A 25,386-nucleotide genomic window follows, 5' to 3' on the forward strand; every position below is an offset into this window, starting at 1 on the left:
AAAAAAAAAAAAAAAATTAGTAAGATTTGTTAAAACCCTATCCTATAAGATGAACGCTCTGGGATTGTGACTCAAGTCAAGTACTGTTTTACCATAAAGAAGAGCCTTTCTCCTGTAATCCTTCCTCTCATTTTGTTCTCCTCTATCCCTACTTCAGTCGTGTGCACTACATCCCGGTAAACTGTTTCTTCTTTATGTAATTATGCCCTACTTATTTATCTTTGCCTTGTTGTTCCTTGAGTGCATTCCCTGTTCATCAGCTACCCTAATGAGTGAAACATCATCCATTTTTCAAGACTGTGTCTGCTTACCCCAGTGTGATTGGCGATCTTTCTCTTCTCTGAACACATTCGTATTTTCCTAATGCAGTGAAGTATTTTTGTCTCCCAAAATAATCATGTATGGACATGTCTCACTTCTCCATAATTTGGGACCACATTTTATTCATATGTTTCACTCATAACACACAGCAAGGCACTTTATATTTAGTAAATTTAAATAATAATAGTAAAATATATGAATAAATAGAATAATGACCACACACACAAACACCCTCCACTGTGACCAAAATATATTTTCAGCACAAGCAGACAAATGTTTATGTAAAATGACTGTGGCCATAAATATATTATAGAATTTAAGTATTTATTGAAACATATTAAAATAAAAAGTTAAGATATTAGGATTTGAATTGAAATGGGGAGATAATGAAAAAGAGGAAAGATGTATAAAACATAACCCATCATTTCTGGCACCTATTACGTGTACATATGTATATAGAAATGCAAGGAAAGAAGGAATATATTGGATTGTGTCTGTTTTCATAGAAAGTAAACAGCTTAATGGAAGAAAAAAAAAATTAAACTCACACCAAAAGTAAAAGATTCCAAAACAAAAAAAAAACTTTATAGAGTGTATTGGGTTCTTAAAGGTAGTCTCACAGCCAGGCCTAACAACATTCTCTTTAATGGTAATATTCTTTTTAATAGTAATAATTGTTAGTCTAAATTTTTAAAAAAACATTGTAGTATTTAATTTACAAATCTATACTCCTGTAATTCTTTCAGCAATCCCCTAAGAGATGTACCCTTAACATTGCTTATTTTAGAAATGTCAGCTGAGGCTCAGCTAGCCTAAATTAACTGCTCAGTTACATATAGTTAATAAATAGTGCAGCAAACTTTTTAATCCATGGTGTTTAGATTTGAAAGCCTGTGTTTCTTCTAGGAATCTGTCCTATATATATACTAAATTATATATGCACTGAGATATATGCAAACATTGTCCTTTGCAGTGGTATTTGTAATTGCAAAAGTAAAAGCTATATCTTCATTATAAAGGACTAGCCAAATGAATCATGGAATATCTGTAACAGTGAAATATTAGGCAAAAATTAAAAATGAGGTTGTGTTAGACAGCTGGGGCTGCCATAACAAAGTACAATAAACTGGGTAGATTACACAACAAAAATGTATTTTTTCAGAGCTCTGGAGGCTGGAAAGTCCAAAGCCAAGATGCAGGTGAATTTGGTTCCTGGTGAGGGCTCTCTTCCTGCTTTGTAGTCTTCTTGATGTGTCCTTACACATCAAGAAGAAGGAAAGCAAGCATTCTGGTTTCTCTGCTAATCCCATCATGAGGGCCTCATCCTCACGACCTCATCTAAAACTACTTACCTTCCAAAGGCCCCATCTCCTTAGGACTTGAACATGTGACTTGGAATGGGAAAGTGGACATAATTCAGTTCATAGCAGAAGTAAAACTGTATATTAATTTGCATTACTTTAAAATGTGTTTTAATTGCAAATATGTTTAAAAGCCTTTATAGACTGCTCCAACTTTTATCATTTGTATGTGTTTATTTAAAAAAAAAATTTTATATGTGTAAATTAATTATATATTTTTAACCACTGTGATGCACTATTTATATTAATAACTCTAATTTACAGAGCATCTACTTTGTTCCGGATAACTTACACACATTAGTGCTAATAGAAACAGTAACCATGTTGTGGAGATAATGTGACTGTAGTATTACCTCTGTAAACTGGATTGATCACTGTCAAAACTGGGTCTCTAACATAAGTCTGTCTATCTCCAAAGCCAGAGTTCTTCCCATTCCACCAGTGATGCTCAGCTCCAGGAGATTTTGCTCACCAGGAGACATTTAGCAATGTCTGAAGACATGGTAAACAATACTAACTGTGCAGGGTAAAGGGGGTTGCTACTGTTATCTAGCAACTTGACAATATGATACTGGTAAATATCCTACAAGGCACAGGACAGGACAGCCCCCGTAACAAGGAACTATTTGGGCTAAAATGTCAATAGTGCTGGGGTTGAGAAACCTGCACTGTACAAAAAATACCCCTTCTAACCTTCATAGCCAATTACCTCTATGAAACCTGATGCTGTGACTCTGGGCCCATCATTACAAATTTTGGTTAACAAAGAAATCCTTAAAAAATAAATGAAAGAGAGCATTTGGTGTTTATAAAACCTGATGGTATAAAATTTTATTGTAAAGTGGGCAGAGAAAGGTAAGAAGAGAATATGCTTCTTTTCTGTTTATATTTTCTTTTAAATGTAATTTAATGAAGAATCAGAATTTTCTTCATTTTATACATTTTATACTTCATTTTATACTTATATACTGTTATAATACTGATGTTATTCATTTGCTCTAATTTTGATTCAACAATTTACTTACTGATTCAACAATTTATCAAGTGATTATCATGAGCCTGTCACTATTTAGGTTCTAGGAAAACAGCAGAGCATAAAACAAATAACCATTCCCTGTCCTTAGGTAGCTTATATTCCCAGTGGAGGAAAATAGCATATAAACAAATAAACAAATCAAGTTTATCAGGTGGTAAAAGATACTAATGGAGAAAATTCAAGTAGGACATATGATTAGGGAGTGCAGAGTTGGGTTAAGAGGAAGGAGCCTGAAAAATTAGAATTTTAAGTAGAGTAGATATGGCAGTTCTCACTGAGACATGACAGTTGAGCAAAACTCTGAAGGAAGGTCTGGAGTGAGTCATTCAGGTACCTGGGGGAAGAACACTTAAGGAAGGGAAAACAGGAAATGCAAATTGACTATTTGGCCATATTTTTAAACACCCTTGCCTTTAGAAGGAGAGGCTTATTTTTTTTCCTTTTAAGTGCCTTAGGCATAGAATTTATTTCCCTCTCTACATAACTTTTATTCTAGTTAAAAAATAGCTGATGTTTCATGTGGTTTCACTGCTGCTATTAAAGTGTTATACTGAAATAGATTACATAGTTAATTTATGCATATACTTACATTGAACAAAAAATAGATTATATAGTTGATTTATGCATATATTTACAATTAGCAAAAGATAGTAATCTATAACACTATTGATTGAAAGCTTGTATCTTTCATGTACATAAGATTATTAATGATGAAGGAATTAGTTCTACTTCATGTGTTTTGCTTTATTTCCAATTTGTTATGCCCAATGTTACTATTAATGATTATGCATTTTTATGATTATGCATTTTAATAAGAGAAATTTCTAGTAAATATGATTATTTCAAGTTGTTATAGTTAATGTTTATAGAAATAATAAACCATAAACCAGTCATATGAAGAAAATAACTATAATTACTTAGAACAAACTTAACTTTGAAGAAGTTTGTTGTTTCAATTTCAAATATTCTAAAATTAAAGCTTGAATTATTTCTATGCTTATGGAATTATAGCAGTTAAAATTACTAGATGTAGAGAAATTGGTAACTTTCTTTAAAAGAAGATTGGGTTTGATGGGAAAGAACTATCTCTAGACACCAGTTTTCTGAGATCATGTATTTATGAAATATTACTCAGTAGAAAGCATTTGTGGAATATGGACTATAATGCTTGAGAATAGTTCTCTTAATTAAATCTTTAAAACAATTTAGAAAAATAATCCCAGCTGCTGCCTGTCTCAGAGATTAAAACATTAATTTTCTTACATAAATGAATGATCAGTACAATTATATTAGGTATTCGTATAATTATTATCATATGTATACCTGACTTCTGTGAGAATGTCCTACTTAAGATAATACAAATAAATAGAAGCACGGCAAACAACATATCATTTTAAAAGATTTAATGGTATTCTGTTTACTTAAATATTGTGTTTACAATCACTTTTCAGTGAAAGATCTAGAGATTTGATTGTTACACTTGTATTGCACTTTCATCTGTAATTTGATATATACAATCCAGGTTATTTTAAATTTACTATAATTATGCTAAATATGCACTGAGCAATGTCACTTAGTTCAAGGAACTTCAAATACATCTACCTAAATGTTCTAAGCCATCAGTCTTCTAATTGCCATAACACTATTCATTAAAGTAACAGCAATATATGAAGTATATCCAGGCAATTTGCCCAGCACTAAGTACAGTACATAGTTGTCTTCTCTAAGTACTCAAACCACCATTAATGAAAGTAATTGCCCATCAAAATTTACATGAAAAGTACTATGCGAAATCTCCAAAGGACTCTATGTGATACTCGTCCAGCAATTTTTGACACCTTAAAATGCTATGTTCCAACAGATTGCTCTTCTTAAAGCTAATTACTTAGCACAATGGATAAATACAACAATTTTAAAGTATGTCATACTACTGTTGTTGTAACCAGATTATAATTGGTGATCAGAAAATGGTCTTATTAACATAAATGGAATAATTAAACCATATCAACTATTTCATACTTAAAAGCATTAAATAGTGATTGTTTCTTCTTTGTAAACTGCTAAATTTTAACTTTATCCGGAATCATTTTCAGGGAAAACTACATCGTTCACTATTTATATTATTTAAAAAGGAACGGATTTGAAAATGTACGTATGTACATAGATAGATAGGTATAGAGCAGGGACATAATTGTTACATATTGCCCCCATGTCCCCTCTTTATTTAAAAAAGAAGTAGTAAAATGTTTAGAGTGGCAAATAAGAGTGTTTTAGATTTATAAAAGGTGTTTGAGTTAATATAATCACAGCAGCATTGTAATTAGAGTATAAGAATAAATCAAGATAACTCAAGAGAGTATTCCTGAAGTCTGCTCATATACTTCAGGTATGATCTCATGTTGGAATGTAGTGGCTGTCTTGGAATTATGTCATGATCTGGCCAGTTTTATTCTCTTAAACTGAACTTAATCAGATCAAAGCCCTTTTTACTCAGCAATTTTATTCAGCCCAATCTAGATTTAGATGACCTCTAGTTACAGGAATTTTGGGGGCTATATATACCTAGATTTAGATATATTTTAAAAATAATGAGTGCCTGAATACCATTGTGTTTAGTCTTATTTTTCTCCCTTTTCATAATCAATATCAGCATTATCTGATCTGGTGTAAGAAAAGTATTAAACATTACAAATTTGAAATAGATATCTGTATTAACTTAATTCTGATTAATATTGTTCCATATTTAAACTATAGCCATTCAAGAAATATTTTGAGTAGTCTAGGGTAAAAGAAGAGCTCATAACTATGTGCACATTTTAAAAGTAGTATGCTTTAAGGTTTTAATTGTGGGTGTTTTGTTCTATGTTATTTTATATAGATATATCAAAAATGAACAGTACTCAGAAAGCCAATGATGAGATTATTTTGTGCTGAGTTGACTCTAATAAGATTAGAGATGAGAGGAAAAAAAGATTCTGTTATCTTACCATAGAGATAAGTGCATTGTCTAAAGCTATGTGATGAGATTTAGAAAGACAGGTAGGTGACCCGAAACCTTTACAAGAAGACTCTTTAGTTAGTGTAATAGTAAGACAAATAATACTTGTGGCTTGGTGAGGACTGCTATGAAATTAGATTAAAAAAAACAAAAACAAAAACAAAAACATTTGTTCTCTTAAGGATGTATTTGATCTCATTATCTCTAGTACTGTCTTTAATTGAGAAATATTTAAGACTTTTAAAAATTGAGAACTATTTCTTATAGTTCCATTAGATGGACAGTAGACTACATAAAAGCTCCATAGTTATAGAAAGTGGCCGGCTGGGCGCGGTGGCTCATGCCTGTAATCCCAGCACTTCGGGAGGCCCATGTGGGCGGATCAGCTGAGGTCAGGAGTTCGAGACCAGCCTGACCAACACGGATAAACCACGTCTCTACTAAAAATACAAAATTAGCCGAGCATAGTAGCGCATGCCTGTAATCCCAGCTACTTGGGAGGCTGAGGCAGGAGAATCGCTTGAGCCCGGGAGGCAGAGGTTGTGGTGAGCCGAGATTGTGCCATTGCACTCCAGCCTGGGCAACAAGAGCAAAACTCTGTCCAAAAAAAAAAAAGAAGTGGCTATAACAAATACCATGTGAGTAAAATTTCAACGTTATTTAACCACATTCTATGCTTTGGAAATTCATCTGGACAGCTCCCTATAAATATATGTTTTTTTTTTTTTTTTTTAAATAGCTAATATGCCTCCAAGTCATTTCTATGCAAATTGAATATTGGCATTTCATATATATTTTTTCTCATTATATTTTACTATCAAGATGTTTTATGAAGAATTCTGTTTATGGGAGATCTAGTGAAAGTTGAAGAACACTTGGTGTATTTCACTGTATGCCTGTCTGATATTTTAGCTAAGTAATTACCTATATATTCACATTTAAATTACTTTCCTTTTCTTGGAAATTAAATATATTGTGATTATCCATATAACTAAAATGATATTTCCAAATAATTTACTTTAAAACAGTTTTTAAATCAATAAGATGACTATCTTTAAATTTCAAATATAATGAGAACTGTATGTATCTGCAAATTCAGAATTATATTTCCTATTCAGAAACATTATATTGTGATTTGTTTCTAACATATTGAGAACAAATCTAGTAGATTGCGAGGTATAAGCATAAGGGTTCAATAAAGTGATAACATAATGTTCTTGAGTTTTTTTAAAAAAGGCCAGGTACGTTTTTGTGTATTTAATGATTTACATGTAAAACATAACATTCATGGTGAAATAAACTATAAAATAAAAGATTATAGGATGATACTCATTTTATAAACTACAGTTTTATTTTCATTTTCTGATTCAAGAGTATGCTCCTAGCTAGCATACGATATACTGTCCAATTTAAAGTACTGAGTTGCAATGACATAATATTTTGGTAAATGATTATTGAAATAGGCAAATTTTCCCATGAAATAAGCTATAATGTGGAGGATTTGTGTGTTTTATTTTAAGTGAATATATCATATCAAATTATTTGTGAAAAATAGGGACATGGCAAATGAGAACACTAAAGATCATTCGTTTGTGACAATATTCATACTTTAACATTTTTCTTGGTAATATATTTATATTTATACCCACACAGATATTTCTAGTCAGTAAATTTTACAGTATTATTTATTTGGGAGTGTCAGGAGTTGGGTAGTAGTGACAGCAACATGTTCATATTTTAATAATAACGACAGAAGAGTAAATTATCTAAGATAAGAGAAGCCATTTGAAGTAGTTTTTAAAATATTGCAATAATGTATAGTGTGCTCAAGCCAGAGTAAAGTGCTAGTTTGTATATTCTCATCTGATATTTAAAAAATTTTTTTAGAAGCACACTGTAAAAGGATTTAGATTAATCAAAATCAAAGTTGAAGTTACATAACATTAATGCTAATATAGTAAATTATAGAAAATGGCAAAATACTAACATTTAAAGATATCAGAAACTTTTATTGTAGAATTATAATTCTACAATAAAAAAGTTAAAAGCCTTACTTAAAATGACTAAAATTTACATCATTTAAATATATATATATATAAACTACCTTTCACTTTTAATTTGTTACTATCATTGGTTTTCAGGTCAGTGAACGTTTCTACACTATCATTTTAATGTCTACATAATACTATACTGTATACTTATAGATATTTTATTTAAATAATTACCTATACATACACATTTATTTTCCTTTATTTTGGAAATTATAGATATTGTAACTACCTTTCATATAACTAGGTGTTTTCAGAGCTTGGACACAATGATAGATGTAGCATTTCTAGGTCAAATATTTTACACATTTTTAAGGCTTTACATCAATCCTCTTTTGCTCTCTGGGTTACTATAAATATTCTGTCATTTAATGAAAGCAGTCCTGTTCTTCCTTACTCTCTCTCCACTTGAAATACCTGGTTAGACTTGAAATATCTAGAGAAACATCTGGTTCTTTTCCTTTTATTTCTTTTAAATTCAGAGTGTTATGATTTTCAGAACCTTTTCCATCATGACGACCATCTTCTAAGACTGTTTTCCATTTTTTGGATTCCTCCAAAAACTGAAAACCAAAACCTGAACACAATAATGAAGGCATATTTAGAACAAGGTCTACTGAGGTTAATATTTTCTAGACACTATTATATATGGAATTTAGTTACCAGGAGCAGAATGTCTTATTCTGGTTATCTCAAATAATGAACAAAAGTGTCTTGTGTAAAAATACATATGACCCGAAGATAAAACAGGATTGTCAACAAAATCTAAGATGGGAAATTACAGAATGGTGTCAGGGAGGAAAAACTTATCCTCTATCTTCTTAGGTTCAATGTCTGGTGGGCTATGAATTAAACTAACAAAGGATAGATTGACAGGAGAAAAGGCATATGATATTTATTAATATTTTATGTGTACAGAATTCACAGAAATATCAAATATTCTTTGAGAAGGAAATATCAAAGAAGTAGTGAGACTTGTGGCTTAAATATCATTTTAGCAAAGGAAAGGGGGTTTGGGTGTCAAAGGATGACCATTGTGGGAAAGCGAGCAGGAAATATATGGGGGGAATTAATGGAAGATAAGGGTTGTTTTAGGAAAGTTTGTTTATGCACGCTCATCTCAGTGCCTACTGTGAGGGAATGAGTCATTCTCCTTTTCCTGGTATGGGAGAGAGAACACCTACACAAGGGAAATTTATGCCACCTTCAGAAAGGGAAATTTACACCCTACTTTCAGGTAGAAAAAAGGAAGGCAGAAAATTCTTCCTGCATTTGTTGATTCTCAATTGCCTTCAGCTCAAAATAATTCTTTTACCAAAGTGGCATATTTTGGGAGGCATATCCTGATTCCCTTCTATGGCTATGTTCATACAGACCTGGAAGGTCTGATACAAGGCAATCTGGTACAAGGCAGCTCTCAGAAACTTAGCAGTAAGAATTTATGAATAGTTGGCTCTGGCGGACTCATTGTCTATTATGGCTCCTTCTGCCCCCTTTGGAAATGGCTAGAAGTTATTAAAAAATTACTAAAAGATATAGACATAGCACTTGGTTGAACTTAAAGAAGTGTTGTAACCAGAGAGTGCAGAGATTGCCATTCTATCAGGACAAAGCATCATATTCATTAATATTCATATTACTTTGATTCCAAGTCACAACCTGTCTAGAATGTCGGAAAGTCCAATCTTCTCTTTTCTTTTTAATTTAATTTAATTTAATTTTTAATTTATTTAGAGATAGGGTCTCACTCTGTCACCCAGGCTAGAGTACAGTGGCGAGATCATGGCTCACTGCAACCTCGACACACTGGGCTCAGGTGATTTTCTCACCTCAGTCTCCTGAGTAGCTTAGATTACGGGGGTACACCACCAAGTCCAGCTGTTTGTTTGTTTGTTTTTAGACGGAGTCTCAATCTGTCACCAGGCTGGAGTGCAGTGGTGCAATCTCAGCTCACTACAACCTCTGCCTCCTGGGTTCAAACAGTTCTCCTGCCTCAGCCTTCCGAGTAACTGGGACTACAGGCATGCGCCACCATGCCCAGCTAATTTTTGTATTTTTAGTAGAGACAGGGTTTCGCCATGTTGGCCAGGATGTTCTCAATCTCTTGACCTAAGGATCTGCCCGCCTTGGCCTCCCAAAGTGCTGGTATTACAGGCATGAACCACTGTGCTTGGCCAAGCCCAGCTAATTTTACAAATTTTTTGTAGAGACAAGGTCTTGCTATTTTGCCTAGGGTGGTCTCAAACTTCTGGGATCAAGTGATCCTCCTGCCTTGGCCTCCCAAAATGCTGGGGTTACAGGTGTGAGCCATTGCCTTGGCCCAATCTTTTCTTAAGAGAACTTGCCTCAGATACTTTGCAGGGTGATTAAAATTGCTTACTTTGAATTGAAATTGATCTTCCCATTGTTTACAATCTCCAAGAGGAAACCAAGGCTACATCCTGAAGGAAATCTTAATCCCTGGCCTTCAGGTGCTCCCTCTTCCAGATAGGCCTCATTACTTAGGAGAAGACTTGAACCCAACCTCAGAAATGTCCCCATTTACCAAGGCTGACACAGAAGGAGCAGTACAAGGCTGCTCCGTGTTTACTGCTGAAACTCAGTGTCAGCAGCTCAAAGTGCTATGGGTACTTGAGGAAAAAGTGAGGAAGTTCTGTTCTCCAGTGTCACACTTACTTAAGGATATCAAAATGAAACTAAAGAGAAAAATCCATAAAACAGCTGCCCAGGCTCTAGCAGATAATAATTCTAGATGGTCAGCTTTCCGATTATTTCTCTCTCTCTCATTTACACATAGCTATTTTTGCCCAAAGCATGCCCTGGGCACCAGAGTAACTAAATATGGGGTGTATTCAGTATTAGTCCCAATTTTTTCCAGACCAGAATTTCCACCAGAATATTGAGCAGTAATTCATGATTATATATCTATGTTATACCTTTGCAGGGAGCTGAAAATAGAGGTGAAAAAGGCCACTCAAATCCCCACCTTCATGGAGGTTGCATTTGGGGTAGATAGTAAATGTGTAAATATATACAAAAATGTCAGATAGAGAAAAACGGTGTGAAATAAGATAGCTTCCCAAAGACTTTTTCTGAGAAGGTGCTATTTGAGCATAGACCTGGATGACAAGAAAGATCAGCCTTGTGAAAATTTCTAAGGAAGAGCTTACCAAGCAGATAAAATAGCAAATGAAAAGTCCTTAAAGCTAGATCGTGCTTGGCATGTCCCAGCTGGTGTAGCTAGAGTGACAGGAGCTTCATTCAGAAAAGAGGAGGGTCAAGGGAGAAAGGTCCTGAACAACGTACACACTGTAGTAAAACCGTAGTGCTTCACTTTCAGTGCCAGTTGAAGGGTTAAACAGAGGAGTTACAGAACCTAGTTTAGATTTTAAAAGGAGTACTCAGCATTGTGTGCCAATTGTACTGTAGGGGAGAACTTTAGGAGCTCATGGGAGAGACTACGATAGCTTGAACTAGTGCAGTAGCAGGGGCAATGGAAGGCACCAAGACCCAGGTCAGTAATTTGGAGGTAGGTAATTGGATTATATTGTTAAGGTAATATTCACACTCCTGCTTCAATGTAGGGTGAATTTTCTCTCAGTGGCTCCCATTTTGCTTCTCAGACTGGACCTCAAAAATGTCTCAGACTCTTGTTAATATTTTCTACAGTACTTTATCCTGCCCTGAATAAGTAAGTTGATATGGGGGAGTATATTACTCTCCTAGGGCTGCCATAACAGAATACCACAGCCTGGGTATCTTAAACAATAGACATTATTTTTCACAGCTCTGGAGGCTTAGAAAGCCAAAATCAAGGTGTTGGTAGGTTTGGTTTCTTCTGAGATCTCCATGGCTAGCAGATGGGCACCTTTTTGCTGTGTCCTCACAGTCTTTTCTGTGTGCACATCCTTATGGTCTCTTTTTCTTAGAAGGGTATCTTTCCTGTTGGATTAGGATCCACCCGTATGACCTCATTCAACTTAATTATCTCTTTTAAGACTCAATCTCCAATACAGTCACATTGAGGATAGAGCTTCAGCATACACATTTTGTGGGGATACAATAAAGTCTTTAACAGGGAGGGTCATCACCTAATCTAACCCTCGTTAGACTTTGCTTAAGCAGAGCCCTCTTAGCAAAGAGGCAAATAATTCATTACTTTCCTAAACTGAGCATATGTAAATGTCAAATAAAGATTAATTTTTTTAACATTCTTAATCTCAGTTGTTATACAAATAGAGAGGTTCTAATATTTTATTTCCCCTACTCTAATATCATTTTGTGTAAAACTGGAGACCACTGCATTACAAGGATGGCCATAAGACCTTGTAAGTGGTTACTATCGTTAATTTATATTTTTTTTTTTTTTGCCACCAACAGTAATTACACTATTAATCTCAACCAGCCTCCATGAAAATTTATGTCTCTAAACACAAGAGAAGTAGTGTAAAATTATAGAAAAGTTGTTCAAATCCATCCATGATTCTGATAAATAATTCCACACACATTCTCATTGATAGTGGGTGGAAATATTTTTCTGAGTTATTTATGTAGCAGAATCAGTATAGTCATATGTAAGTTTTCTTTTGTGGTTATTGACTCATTCATTTGTTTATTCCATACAGCTACCAATTATTGTCCTTACCATTTGAACCATTTGGCTAAATAATTTACATATTGAATTAATGTGGTGGAATGTTTCTCATTTTACGTATTAGGGGACTAATATTAAAATCCAGGTAACTTAAGATCATCCAGAGAGTAAGTGTCACAGCCAATTTTCACACCAGGTTTGTGTGGTTCCAAACTGCATTACCTTACCTAATGTAACTTTCAACCCACCTTGAAAATCACCCATGTGCCTGGTTTTGGAGTGTGAATGGAAGATAAAAGAATTAATAAAGGCCTATCTCCTGCCCTGAAGAATCTTATGTTTTAGGTCAAGGTTGGTGGCTCCACACTTGTAATCGCAGCTTTTTGGAAGGCCAAGGCAGGAAGATCACTTGAGGCCATGAGTTCAAAACAAGCCTGAGCAATATAATGAGACCCTGACCCCACACACACAAAAAAATAAATTATCTGGGCATGGTGGTGCGTGCCTGTAATCCTCGCTATTCAGGAGGCTGAGCTAGGAGAACTGCCTGATCTCAGGAGGTGGAGGCTACAGTGAGCCCTGACTGGTCTACTTCATTCTGGCCTGAACGACAGAATGAGAACCTGTCTCCAAAAAAACAAAACAAAAAAATCTTATGTTTTAACCAAGAAGATAGACATGTAAATAAATAAAGTCCTATAATACTATGAATGCTGTTATATAATTATACACAGACCACACACCCATAAGGGATCAGGTGAATCCTTCTACTTCTTGGAGACTAGTAAACTTTCCAAATAATGATACCATTTGAGCCGAATCTGGAAATATGTCTCCATTATTCAGATAATGGGAGTAGAAGTGAGTGGAAGGAGTAGCATTGGAGGGAAAGATTCCAGCTGGAAGAAGTAAATTGAGGCCAGCACAAAATGGCACAGAGATGTTTCGGATTTATCCCTTTGGAAACTAGAAATACTATCAACTCTATATTAATCCATTACCTGGTAGTGGAAAATAGGAGGCAAGCATGGATAAAATGTGATTCAGACCCACTTAATCCGCATTTGTGATTTAAGATGGATATTTAATACAAATGTATTAAATTAAAATGTTTAAATAGTTTACTGTGTTAGCTGCGTAGTTATTTCCTTCTTCTTCCCCATCCTACTCTTCCTCTTCTTCCTTTTTCAAATGAAAATAATTTTAGGTAGCATCGGTTTTCATTGAATGAACTCTACATTTTATTTTCTAAATATCCCAGCAAGCAGTCATTCAGAGCTGCCTTGTGTTTGTCAGCTAACTCCTCGCTCTCACTGTCATTCTCCCCTTCACATTGCACAAATATTAGTTCCCTGGCAACAGTCAAACCATCACACCTGGGAAATTAAATTACCTGCCATTCTCCAGTTTTTCTCTCTGTAACCCCAGACTGCCCCCTCAGCTCTCCATGAGGAAAGTCTGTCAATATAACAATGCATGGAAAGAGTTTAGGGCCATATCTATCAGTTCAAGGCCACAAAGGCTTGAAAGCAAATTCTGGGCTTTGTTCTTCAATGCTCTCCATCTTACCTTCATTGTCCTCCAAATTCTCCGCTTAAGAAAAAAAAAAAAAAAGAAAAAAGAAAAAAGTCTTGAGAAAAGGTGTGGAAAAGAGACTTCTATTCTGCCACTGCCACAAGAAAGAGATTTTTGCACAGAGCTTCAAACAAACTGCAGAGCTGCTCCCACACAGAAGAGAAGCTAATAGACTAACAGACTGCTGTAAACAAACATATCCACCTCTGATCGTCCAGGTGGAGGGGCGTTCCTGATTTGTAGTAGGTACAGTGTAAAAATGTAATGGCTTCTACATAATTATAAATAATAAATTCACTCTGATATGTAGATATCTCTCTCATTCACAATAGTTTTAATTATTTTCCCTTATAAATATGCTGCCTTTTGGTTATTTTCTTCCATGTTTTGCCATAACATGCTTAATCTATCCCTGGAAAATTGAAAGTTGACTGCAATTCAATATTCCTGGAACACAGAGCACTTTGGGCAGTCACAGATCTGGAGATGGAAAATTAAGCAGGCAGCTAATCATGGATGGCCTTTGTGCCATGCCTTTGGCAGGGGGAAGCCATTGGAGAGTTTTAAGCAGCAGAGGGCCATGCTCACATTTGAATTTTAGAATGATGGCTCCAGTGTTCCCTCAGCAGTGGCAGTCAGGAGAATGAGACGTGATGAGACATCTGAGCTAAGAAGTTTCTATGGGAAAGATGAGGAAATAATGCTGTCCTGAGACAATGAGGACAAATAGTTAAGTGGGCAGTTTAGATCAGGGTCTAGGAGAAGCAATGGAGGTGGGGAGGGAAGAAACGATGACTGGCCTCGCCTGTGATGACTGAGTGGGTACCATTCGCTGAGAAAAGTCTGCTGGGAAAGACTCATGATTGGGAAAAATAAATTAAATTTTATTTTGGTAATGTAAAGTTGAGGTGACTTTGTTGTATTTAGGCAGAAATGCCTACTCTACAGTTAAGTACATGAGGAGGATATTTAGGGATAACATTGAGATTTGGGAGCTGTTGGGGTGACATAGGGGACAGTTAGTGAAGTCGCAAGTGAGAACACTCCCCACCCTTCCCATATTCCCAGGGTGTCTTTTGATATTGGTGATACTGATTTTGATATTCTAAAAAATATATTGATTTTTTAAAAGTTGTAGATATTATTTGACTTGATACTGTAGAATCTCAAGATATGGCTGACCCCTCAACTTGCATTTTTCTTGAAGTTCTCTGATTTCCTGCTTCCATGTGGCAGCTTGCGCTCTAGATTTGCTGCTGTCCTGCTTCGGTCTCTAATCATTGTCATGCTGGAAGGTTCTCTTTTGCCTCTCTCTCAATTTCCTATATATTATATACTCTTTTCCAGTTTACTCCTTTGATTTAGTGAAGTACAGCTTCCAGCAGCTTTCTGAGAAAGGTGCTTGTGAAGCAAATTTACCAAGACAATGCTGTTTTTTATGTTTACATTTCATTAACTGAGTATGGAAATCCAGATTGGAAATAATTTGGTATCAAATCTTTTCACACATTCTCGTCTTCTCAATAATAAGTCGCAGTTGAGAAGTCCAGTGCTACTTACTATACTATTATGCCTTTTGATCATTACTCTTTCACTCTAGAAACTTGTAGAATTTTTTTTTTTCCCTTTATTCCGGCATTCCATGACAACATGTGTCTGTTTTGCTGGGAACTTATTTGGCAGTTTCAATCTAAAACTGATGTCTTTCAATTCTGAAAATAATGTCAGATTATTTTAAAATGTGTGTTTGTTTTACAATAGTGTCTTAAGGTCATGTCACTTACAGGGTGAACTTTCGTTTTCTGTTTATTTCCTTCCTTAAAGAATATTTCCTTGATGATTTTTTTCAACTTTAAACTTTCTATCAATATTTTAAATTCACCTGTACTCCTTTTAATTTCTCACAGTTCAAAATTTTCTTAACCCTTTCTTCATTATAACCTCCTCTTGCTTCATGTAGATCATTTCTGTAATTTCTCTGAGGACAGGATATTTATTTGTTTTCATTTTATTCTCTGTTGTTTTCTATTTTTGCAGCTGCTTCTGTTTCTTCTGAGTTTTTTTTTTTTTTCTGTTTATTTAATTTGATTTCTTGCTCATGATGTAGTCATTTTTTAATTGTCTGGTGTTTCTGGGCTGTATCTTCATCTTTTTAAAGATCATCAGAAATTCTGAGTTCAAGCAGCAGACCTTATGTAATGATAAACATCTTTAAAAATAGCTGCACTGAGCCTTTTGTGTGTGTGTGTGAGGAAGCAGAATCCTCCAATTATCTCTTTCTTCAGAACATCGGTCTAGACATATTCCCCCAACAGGGAAACCTTTTAATATCTCACATGGGGCATAGAAACCTGGATGTCAGCCTCCCCAGAAGTTGAGGTAGGGGTCTGAGGTCTAATTTACCGGTTAGGTCTGTGGTTCTTAACCCTATTTGCACATGATAGTGGGAAATTTGAAATAATACAATATGAGGGGGAGAGCTCTATTTTTTTTGTTTGTTTGTTTGTTTTGCTTTTTTAATCTTGGCACACTGTAGATTCTCTGATATCAAATGAGCATTCAGTAGGTGGTAACTATAAATTAATACAGTTTTGGAGAAAGGGTCACTAGGAGAAATAGAGAAGGTTAACAATTGTGAAGAGACCAATAACGGAGGGCACAAATGATTAAAAGCTTACACATTTTTGGCCGGGCGCAGTGGCTCAGGCCTGTAATCCCAGCACTTTGGGAGGCCGAGGCGGGCTGATCACAAAGTCAGGGGATTGAGACCATCCTGGCTAACACAGTGAAACCCCGTCTCTACTAAAAATACAAAAACTTAGCCGGGCGTGGTGGCGGGCGCCTGTAGTCCCAGCTACTGGGGAGGCTGAGGCAGGAGAATGGCGTGAACCCGCGAGGCGGAGCTTGCAGTGAGCAGAAATCGCGCCACTCCTCTCCAGCCTGGGCGACACAGCGACACTCCGTCTCAAAAAAAAAAATAAATAAATAAAATAAATAAATAAATAAAATAATAAAATAAAGATATAAACTTACTCTCAGGTTTTAATAAATAGAAGGTTGGAGAACAATGTATATTTTATAATTGGTTTAGACTATTTTTGTTAGATTTTGCCATTTGATTTACACAATAGCGTATAGTACAAAACTACATAATCCATGTTTAAGTATGAAATAATAACAAGCTGATTTTATTATTACTTTGAAATATGTTTTGTATTTAATCTTTGATATACTTACCATATTATGTGAAAGTATAAGAGTGCATTATCGAATATTCTTTTCTAAGAAAAGGAAAAATTAAATTGAATAAATCTAACTGTAGAGGAGGACGGAAGTTTGAATAATTAAAACGGTCACTATGAGGCTGCATTTTTAAATGTAACAGTGATTTTACTGTTACCGTTGGGCAGAACAGAGTTGAAATAAAACAAATCAGAGAGAGGTATTCAAGGTTAGTAACTGACGGGCTATGTATTAGTTACTTTGGTAAGGAAAAGCTATACTTTCCTTTAAATAATATCTTTTCTTTTACTAGATAAGAAACTGTGGTGGGCAGACCAAAACTTAGCTCAGCTGGGAACCTGCAGCAAAAGAGACGGAAGAAACCCCACCATCCTACGGAATAAAACATCTGGGGTAGTTCATATGAAAGTATATGATAAAGAAGCACAGCAAGGTAAGTCACACTAATGAATTTGTGCCAGGTTTTGAATACATAATGTGCTCTTTTTCATACTAGCTCCTCAATTCAACAATAGAAGGTTTCTAGTCTTGCTTCTAATAACAAAGGAAAATGTTGCTTACTACTGTAGGAGAAATGCCTTTAACATAGGTGCATAATGAGCTTTGAAAGCATTAACAAACCTGCCTTAGGAGTCTTAATTTGTCAGGTCTTCAAAGAGGTCTTATCCTGTTCTTGACTAAAAAAATACAAGAATAAGAAAATATATCCTGGCAAAATATATACAATGTATAGTTAAGCCCAGAATCTGAATGAACTAGGGGCCTTCAAATGGACTACATCAACAAAAGAATTCCACATCCAAAAGCACTACATTGTTTGGCTCTAAGCATTCTGCGTTTTTGTTTTTGCTTGTCCAAATTGTGTGCAGTGAAATGGAGTGAGAGAAATAACAGATGGTTTACATAGGTAGACTTGTCACATTGCCCAAGCGGCAATTGGATTAGAGATGGCAGCCAGTACAGCCCCACATCTGCTAGTCCTTTCTTACTTTTTGCTTCATAATCCATGACATTAGCAGAATTCTCTTTCTTAAAACAACAACAACAAAAACAACCCCCCCCCAAAAAAAATGTGCTCTACTTTCATACATTAGTCTCTTTCATGAAAATCCTTAGCTTCACATACTTTTCTTAGGAAAAATTTTCCAGAATGATTTTGAACGCTAAGAAAGGGATTTTCATCTGAAGGATTTGGGGTATGTCAACCAAAGCAGAGAAGAACAGGGGAAAAATAGAAAACCAAGGAGACTGCTATTTCTGAAGATAGGTGATGACCATCAAGCAAGCAGAATTTATTGGACATACCAATTGAGAGTGCTGTCTGCACATCAGGAGATAACATAGAGATCAGATTAGGGCTTGCCTTCCCTGTGCAGGCAATGGGTCACATTGTTTGGAATCTTTACTTGCCCCAGGCAGAAGAAAACACATTACTTATTAATAAAAAATTAATAACTTTAGAAGAAAAAATTGCTTTAAACATTTATCTGAAGTATTTGTTGGGTTCCTTTCATTGTTGAGAATTTATGAATGTTTGTCGATTCATATATACAGAATGTAGTTGCACCCAAGAGAATGTATATACATACATATACATACATGTATAACCTGAGAATGTGTATTATACCCAAACGGTTATCTATGTGTTCTCTGAATTTTTGGCGTCATGTCCACAATAATAAACAAGGATATTTTTCACTAGCAATTCAGTAATGAACTTTTTCTGTATCAAAATAATAATTATACTGATATTCAAGTCATGGGAAATAGATTATGTAATTGAGAATAAAATACTGCTACTCAGTAAATAAAACATTGAGGCATTTTCTCAGATTTCTATAGAATATAATTATGTGTAAAAACTCACAGTACTATTGTAAATCTTAGTGCATAACACATACATATGAGACTGTATCTGAAAACATAACATTAGAAAATATGAGAGAGAGGGGGAGGGTATGCAAGAGAGTGAGAGAGAGAGAATTTCCAAACTAAGCATTTTTTAAAAATTACCCACTTTTCCAAACTGTGAACAAGCATATGCTTTGTTTTAAGCTGTAAATTAATATGTCAAATTTTCTAGATATAATTCCAATGAAGTTTGTAGGGGGAAACATTTAGTATATGATTCTCAGTGTACTTTACCCTTGTTAACAAGATTTTCCTCATCTTTTAAAGATTTGATTCTATAGGTATAATTGGGGGTTCTATGCTCTATGAAAGTATTGCCAAATGAGCAAGGACCTCTAGCACTTAGAAATCAATGGTATAATATGAATAAAGTTAAAATTTAAGCAGTGAAAATACCATTTTTACTAGAATATGCTGATAAAGGCATCTGTATTAAAGACAATCCCATTAACAGAATTACTGCGGGTAGCGTAAAAGCTTCATTAGTATGAAATATGACCAATTTAGGACTCTTTAAGGTGTTAACATTACTACCTATTTGGATTTCAAAGTACAATTAGTGACTTAATATATCATTTTTGACAAAGATCACTGGAGAGTTAAGACTTCTTGTTAGTCAAGTATACTTTTTAGCTCCACTAGAGATCTGGGGCATGAGGTTTCAACATCAATGTCATTATAAATTATTAAGCCAAGCTAGTATTTATAATTTGATAGATAAAACGTTAAAAATAAAACATAAATTTGTTACATAAATTGTTACTTTTAATTTTACTATATTTTCTACTCTATATTTAACAGAAAAGAACCTTATTGTAAATAATAATTCATTTCATTATTTTTTACTTTTTCTCTGCTTCACTATTAATTTCTTCTTAGAGATTAAACAAAGGATACAGGAAATGTATATGGTTAGTGTTTAACATTAATTGTTGAAATATATTAATTTTATTGTTTATCAAAATATAGTTATCTCTGTATATATCTGAATATTTATCCAAACTATTAAATATAATATATATGGCTATTTTGCAATTATATTAAAATATACAGCCCCAGACCCAGAAAGTCCTTTTTTTCACATATCTTTGCTATTATCAAGGCTATATAACTCCTCACATTCTTTTATTTATTTCTCTATTTTTTGAGATGGAGTCTCACTCTGTCACCCAGGCTGGTGTGCAGTGGCACCATGTTGTCTCACTGTAACTTTCATCTCCTGGGTTCAAGCAATTCTCCTGCCTCAGTCCCCTGAGTAGCTGGGATTACAGGTGCCCACTACCATGCCCGGCTAATTGTTTTGGATTATTTTAGCAGAGACGGGGTTTCACCATGTTGGCCAGGCTGGTCTGGAACTCTTGACCCTAGGTGATCTGCCCGCCTCGGCCTCTCAAAATGTTGGAATTACAGGCTTGAGCCACCGTGCCAGGCCACATTCTCTTACTTTTAGAAGTTCATTGTCTTTCCTAACTTATTTTCTTTACTTGTATTTTTTTTTTTTTTTTTTTTTTTTTTTTTTTGGACAGAATCTCATTCTGTCACCCAGGCTGTAGTGCAGTGGTATAATCTCTGCAACCTCTGTCTCCAGGGTTCTGCAATTCTCATGCCTCAGCCTCCCGAGTAGCTGGTGGCATTAACAAGGCGTAGCCACCCCATGCCCGGGCCCGGTTTTGCTTTTTTAGAGTAGAATGGGTTTTGAGACAGGCTTGTCTCAGAACATCCTGCCTCAAGTGGATCTGGCCCCACCTTGGACCTAATCCAAAGTGCTGAGATGGACAAGGATGAAGTCACCATGCCTAGGACTTCTTCAATTCCCTTATTTTTTTTCTCAAATGTATGTCCTCATGCTTTTTAGTTAAGTATCATTGCCGATCTCTCCCCATCCTTTCAGTCTGTTGGTTGAAAACATCGACAGCTAAATACACTCTCTCTAAAAGATTGCATTAACATGAAATATACCCAGCTTTCTACAAAATGAAATATGGAGCTGAGGATTGGTTAATATAGATTATTATAATCTAGGCTGGGGGCAGTGACTCATTGCCTGGTAACTAGCACTTTGGGCGCCAGGTGGGCAGATCACTGGAGTACGAGGAGTTCAGACCAGCCTGGACCACATGGTTAAACTGGTCTCCCCTAAAAGTACAAAAATTAGCCAGGCGTATTGGCTGGTGCCTATAATCCCGTACCGGGAGGCTGAGGCAGGACGATTGCTTGAACCCGGGGCAGCAGAGGTTGTGATGAGCAAGATTGCATGCTGCACTTCAGCTGCGGCAACAGAGAGATGTCTCAAAAAAAAAAAAAAAAAAAAAAAAAAAAAAAAAAAAATCTATAAATATAATTGTTTCTGTTATTTATAAATGAGAGAAATGAAATTTCATCTTAATGTTATACGCAGTTTGGAAAAAATGGTGGAGGGAATCAGTTATTTTTTATTAGTTTTATTACAGGAATAAATGTATCATTTCAAAAGTTCAGGCCATTATGTGGCCCTACATAAAAGGATGTTCATCAATGGACCGAACTGCAGATGACAGACATGAGCAGCGAATGTCGGTAGATCTCCTGATGGAATTCCAAGTTTGAGAGTATTTCCAATTCAAAAATGACAGCCCTCAGACAGATTCGATTGAACCAATTAAATCCCATCAGACTATCTTGAATTCAGAGAAGAAGAATAATGAGCTCATTGGTATTTTTGAAATTTCCACAGAGAACTATTTGTATAGGCTTCATCATGCTTTGTATTCTCACTAGATTTATCGCACTCTCATATCAGTGCTTGAACATCCAATAAATGGCATTGCAATGCTCTAGAATATAAAAAAGCTGTAAAAAATGGATATTTAATGACTTTCTTGGTAAAAGCATTTAAATTACTTAACTTCATGCTACCCGCATCTAATTAGCACATTGGGCCTAGTAAATTCAATGGAACATCTTCAGTAGGATTCTAGATGCCTACCTGTGATTACCTGCTAATCTTTGTTTCATTGGTACTATAACGAAACAAGAGGAAGTTAACATGCCAATTAATTAGATTGACTCTTATGCTGTGTTTTTCATACATTTTGGGAGAATTATGTTTCTAAATGAATGGGAAAATTTATTTCCTTGCTTTTAAAAATTAATTGAATACCATTAAACATACATACCTCCACTTTTCTTAAGATGCATAATCTCATGCAGTGCGTTTCGTACATAATTTAACAGCTATTCTATGCGACACATTTCAGATGAAATATTCTTGCAAAGAAGTAATTGTAGACGTTGAAGTGAAATTTAAAAATCAAATGAGAAAAAGATTCTGTTTTGTCTGATTCTTAAATATTACAAAGTCTATGAAAATATGACAAAATCCAATTTCCTTTTGCTTTTCTGTAAACTATTAATCTTCTGATGTATCTCTGTTGACTTTTTTGAAAGGGCAAATTCAACCATAATTTGCTGCTTTACATTATTAAAGAAAATAAAATGTAATTCTAACCAATATGAAACAGCTGCATTTCAAAATCAATAGCATACATATTTGTTAAATTATTGATATTAAATAAAACTTTATTTTTTAAAATTTCATTAAAGGAATGTGTTTTGTTTTCATTCTATGCAGGCAGCAATTCTTGCCAACTAAACAATGGTGGATGCTCTCAACTTTGTTTACCCACATCTGAAACTACAAGGACTTGTATGTGTACAGTGGGATATTATCTCCAAAAGAACCGCATGTCATGTCAAGGTATGAGTTCATGGAAAACCTTACCTCTGGTTAATTTACTTCATTAGTCGTTATATACCATGCAGACTTTAGGCACCAAAGTCAGTTAAACATTAGAAAAAAAATTAACCAGTTATTAGGAAATAGTATACTGATTAGTCTCATATGTGTGAGATTTTAATATTTGAAATATTTAAAATATTGTTCTGCCTTATAAGACATTCTAATTTTTTAGTTATTTTTAACAACTGCAGTTTATTATCAAACCTTTAACCAAATCTAGTAGAAGCTACCTTCAACCTAAATAGGCAAAAGTTATAGTGAAAAGTAGTGCTTGATTGGCTGGAATTAATGTAGAATTTGAACTAAATAATGTTTACTTTAGACTATATTAGAGAAAGCACTTGAGAGAACGTGAGGTCTCAGCTTTGCATAACTGAGGGAGAAAAGCACTGTAAGAGAATTGGTACCCAAGAAATCTTGCTTTGCAATCTCTACTTCTATTAGTCCCAAAGAATTTTGTTTCTAGGATGATCTTTTATATCTAATGATCATAGCTTAATTTTATCGTTAAAAATGTTCCAATCTTATTTGAGAAATATGTATGTATATTAGTCTTATCATTTATTTTATTTTAAATCCAATATTTGTATGATACGTATTACATACATGGATCTGTTCTAAGTACCTTAAACATATTAATTCACTTAATCTTCATAACCTCATGAGGTAGGTCTCTTATTCAGAAATGAGGAAACTGAGGCACAGAGAAATTAAACAACTTAATCAGGTTGCATGGATAGGAAGGAGCAGAAACAGATTTGATTCTAGGCATTCTAGTTTTAATAAGAAAAAGTATATAAATATTTTCTAATATATTGGCAAAATGCATAAGCTTTAGCGGGTGTACTTCTGGTAATCAGCTTAATATTTATGTGCCTGTTTTAGGACAGGCTTTTGATGCTACAGAAGTGAGCTATTAATAGCTAATTAAGCTATTGATGTATTCTTAGTATGACAAAGATTTATAAAGACTACCTTCATAAATTTCTTAATTTAAGAAATCTAAATGTCTATTAAAATATCAGTGATATAGTAATCTTATATCAGGTTTATTATCATCTATAAGTAAAGAGATGTTTGGATTTTAAGGAAGAGGGAATACATTTTGGTTGAGAGATGAGGTAGGCTTCCACGAATCATCTAACTCGGTGCTTATGAAAGTGTGAGACCCGTACCAGCATCGTCAGCACCAACTGGAAGATTTTTAGAAATTTAAATGATCAGGCTTCTGGGATGGTGCCCAGTAATTCATTTTAATAAATTCCTATTTTAATAAATCTTATGCATAAACAAATTTGAGAACTACAAATCTACCTACCTTTCATTACTCAGGAAGTGTAGTGCACAATAATTTTTAAAAAGGCTAGGAAATACATTTATTAACATAAATTAAGATTGTTAAAAATAATACAAATGAAATTATTTTCATTTTGAATATTCATCCTGGGCTTCCCTTACCCCGCTTATCTCCTGCCCTGCATTTAGGTGTAGAATCATTTCTCATGTACTCTGTTCATGAAGGAATCAGAGGGATACCTCTTGAACCAAGTGACAAAATGGATGCTTTGATGCCTATATCAGGAACTTCATTTGCCGTGGGAATAGATTTCCATGCAGGTAAATAGTTTTTAGTTATAATTTATGCATAATGTATTCACTTGATTTATTAAACATGATGGGAATCCAACATTTTCCTCTGTACTTTAACAGTCAGGGTGAGAAATAAGAAAGCAGCAAATAGATACATTTTAAAGCCAATCATAACTTGTTCTAAATATGTAATGTCTGAAAAACAATCAAGTAAAATTGTCCGAAAGTATAGCATTTGAATTGCAATTGCATTAACATACCATGATTGGCACTTGGTTGCTTACTTTTATTTCTCTCTCTTTTTTATTTTGATACTTTACTTTTATCTAGTTGTAAATATAAAGACATATAAAGCATGTTGACCTATTATATACTAAAATATAATCTTATTTAAAATATAATCAGGATGTGATTTTCTATTGTAATACAAGCAGTGGCAAATGAAATCCAAATAATAGGAACAATTATACATGCTAAACCACTGAAAATTATTGTTGAGTATAGTATGTATCATTTGGAGTCAGATTTTACTTTACCTTCTTATATTTTAGCAAACAGTGAAAGGAAGCAGCAGGAAGCAAAGTGGACACTAATATTTTGCTGCGGCTAATGTGAACAAATGATTGGGAAATGATGGTAGACACTGTTGAATTTGCTGAAGTAAACAAGTGTTTTGGTGCTAATTGCTAAATTCTGACATAGCATAAATATTTGGTATTCACATTAAAATTCAGATTTACTACCTTCCACTTGAGGACTTAAACTTATAAAAAGAAATGCTAAATCATATGTTTCCTGAACTGACGTTTCAGCGTTGAACATGTAAATGCATGTCCACAGTGTTTTTATCTGTGTAAAGACTTAATATTATCTAATGTTAAACCACAAATAGCTATTCGATTTATAATCTTAAAAAAAAAAAAAAAAAAAA

General features: G+C 34.4%; 1 protein-coding gene across 1 annotated transcript in view; it reads left to right on the forward strand.

The window, feature by feature from the left end:
* Positions 1 to 25,386, forward strand: part of LOC108532435 (low-density lipoprotein receptor-related protein 1B-like) — a 614,569-nt gene that overhangs the window by 509,451 nt on the left and 79,732 nt on the right. Inside the window, 3 exon segments of the mRNA XM_017876508.1 lie at positions 17,469 to 17,609; positions 22,698 to 22,823; positions 24,351 to 24,482. Of these exon segments, the coding sequence (XP_017731997.1) occupies positions 17,469 to 17,609; positions 22,698 to 22,823; positions 24,351 to 24,482 (399 nt within the window).

Source organism: Rhinopithecus bieti, unplaced genomic scaffold (assembly GCF_001698545.2).
Source record: "Rhinopithecus bieti isolate Rb0 unplaced genomic scaffold, ASM169854v2 scaffold_10356, whole genome shotgun sequence".
Taxonomy (NCBI): domain Eukaryota; kingdom Metazoa; phylum Chordata; class Mammalia; order Primates; family Cercopithecidae; genus Rhinopithecus; species Rhinopithecus bieti.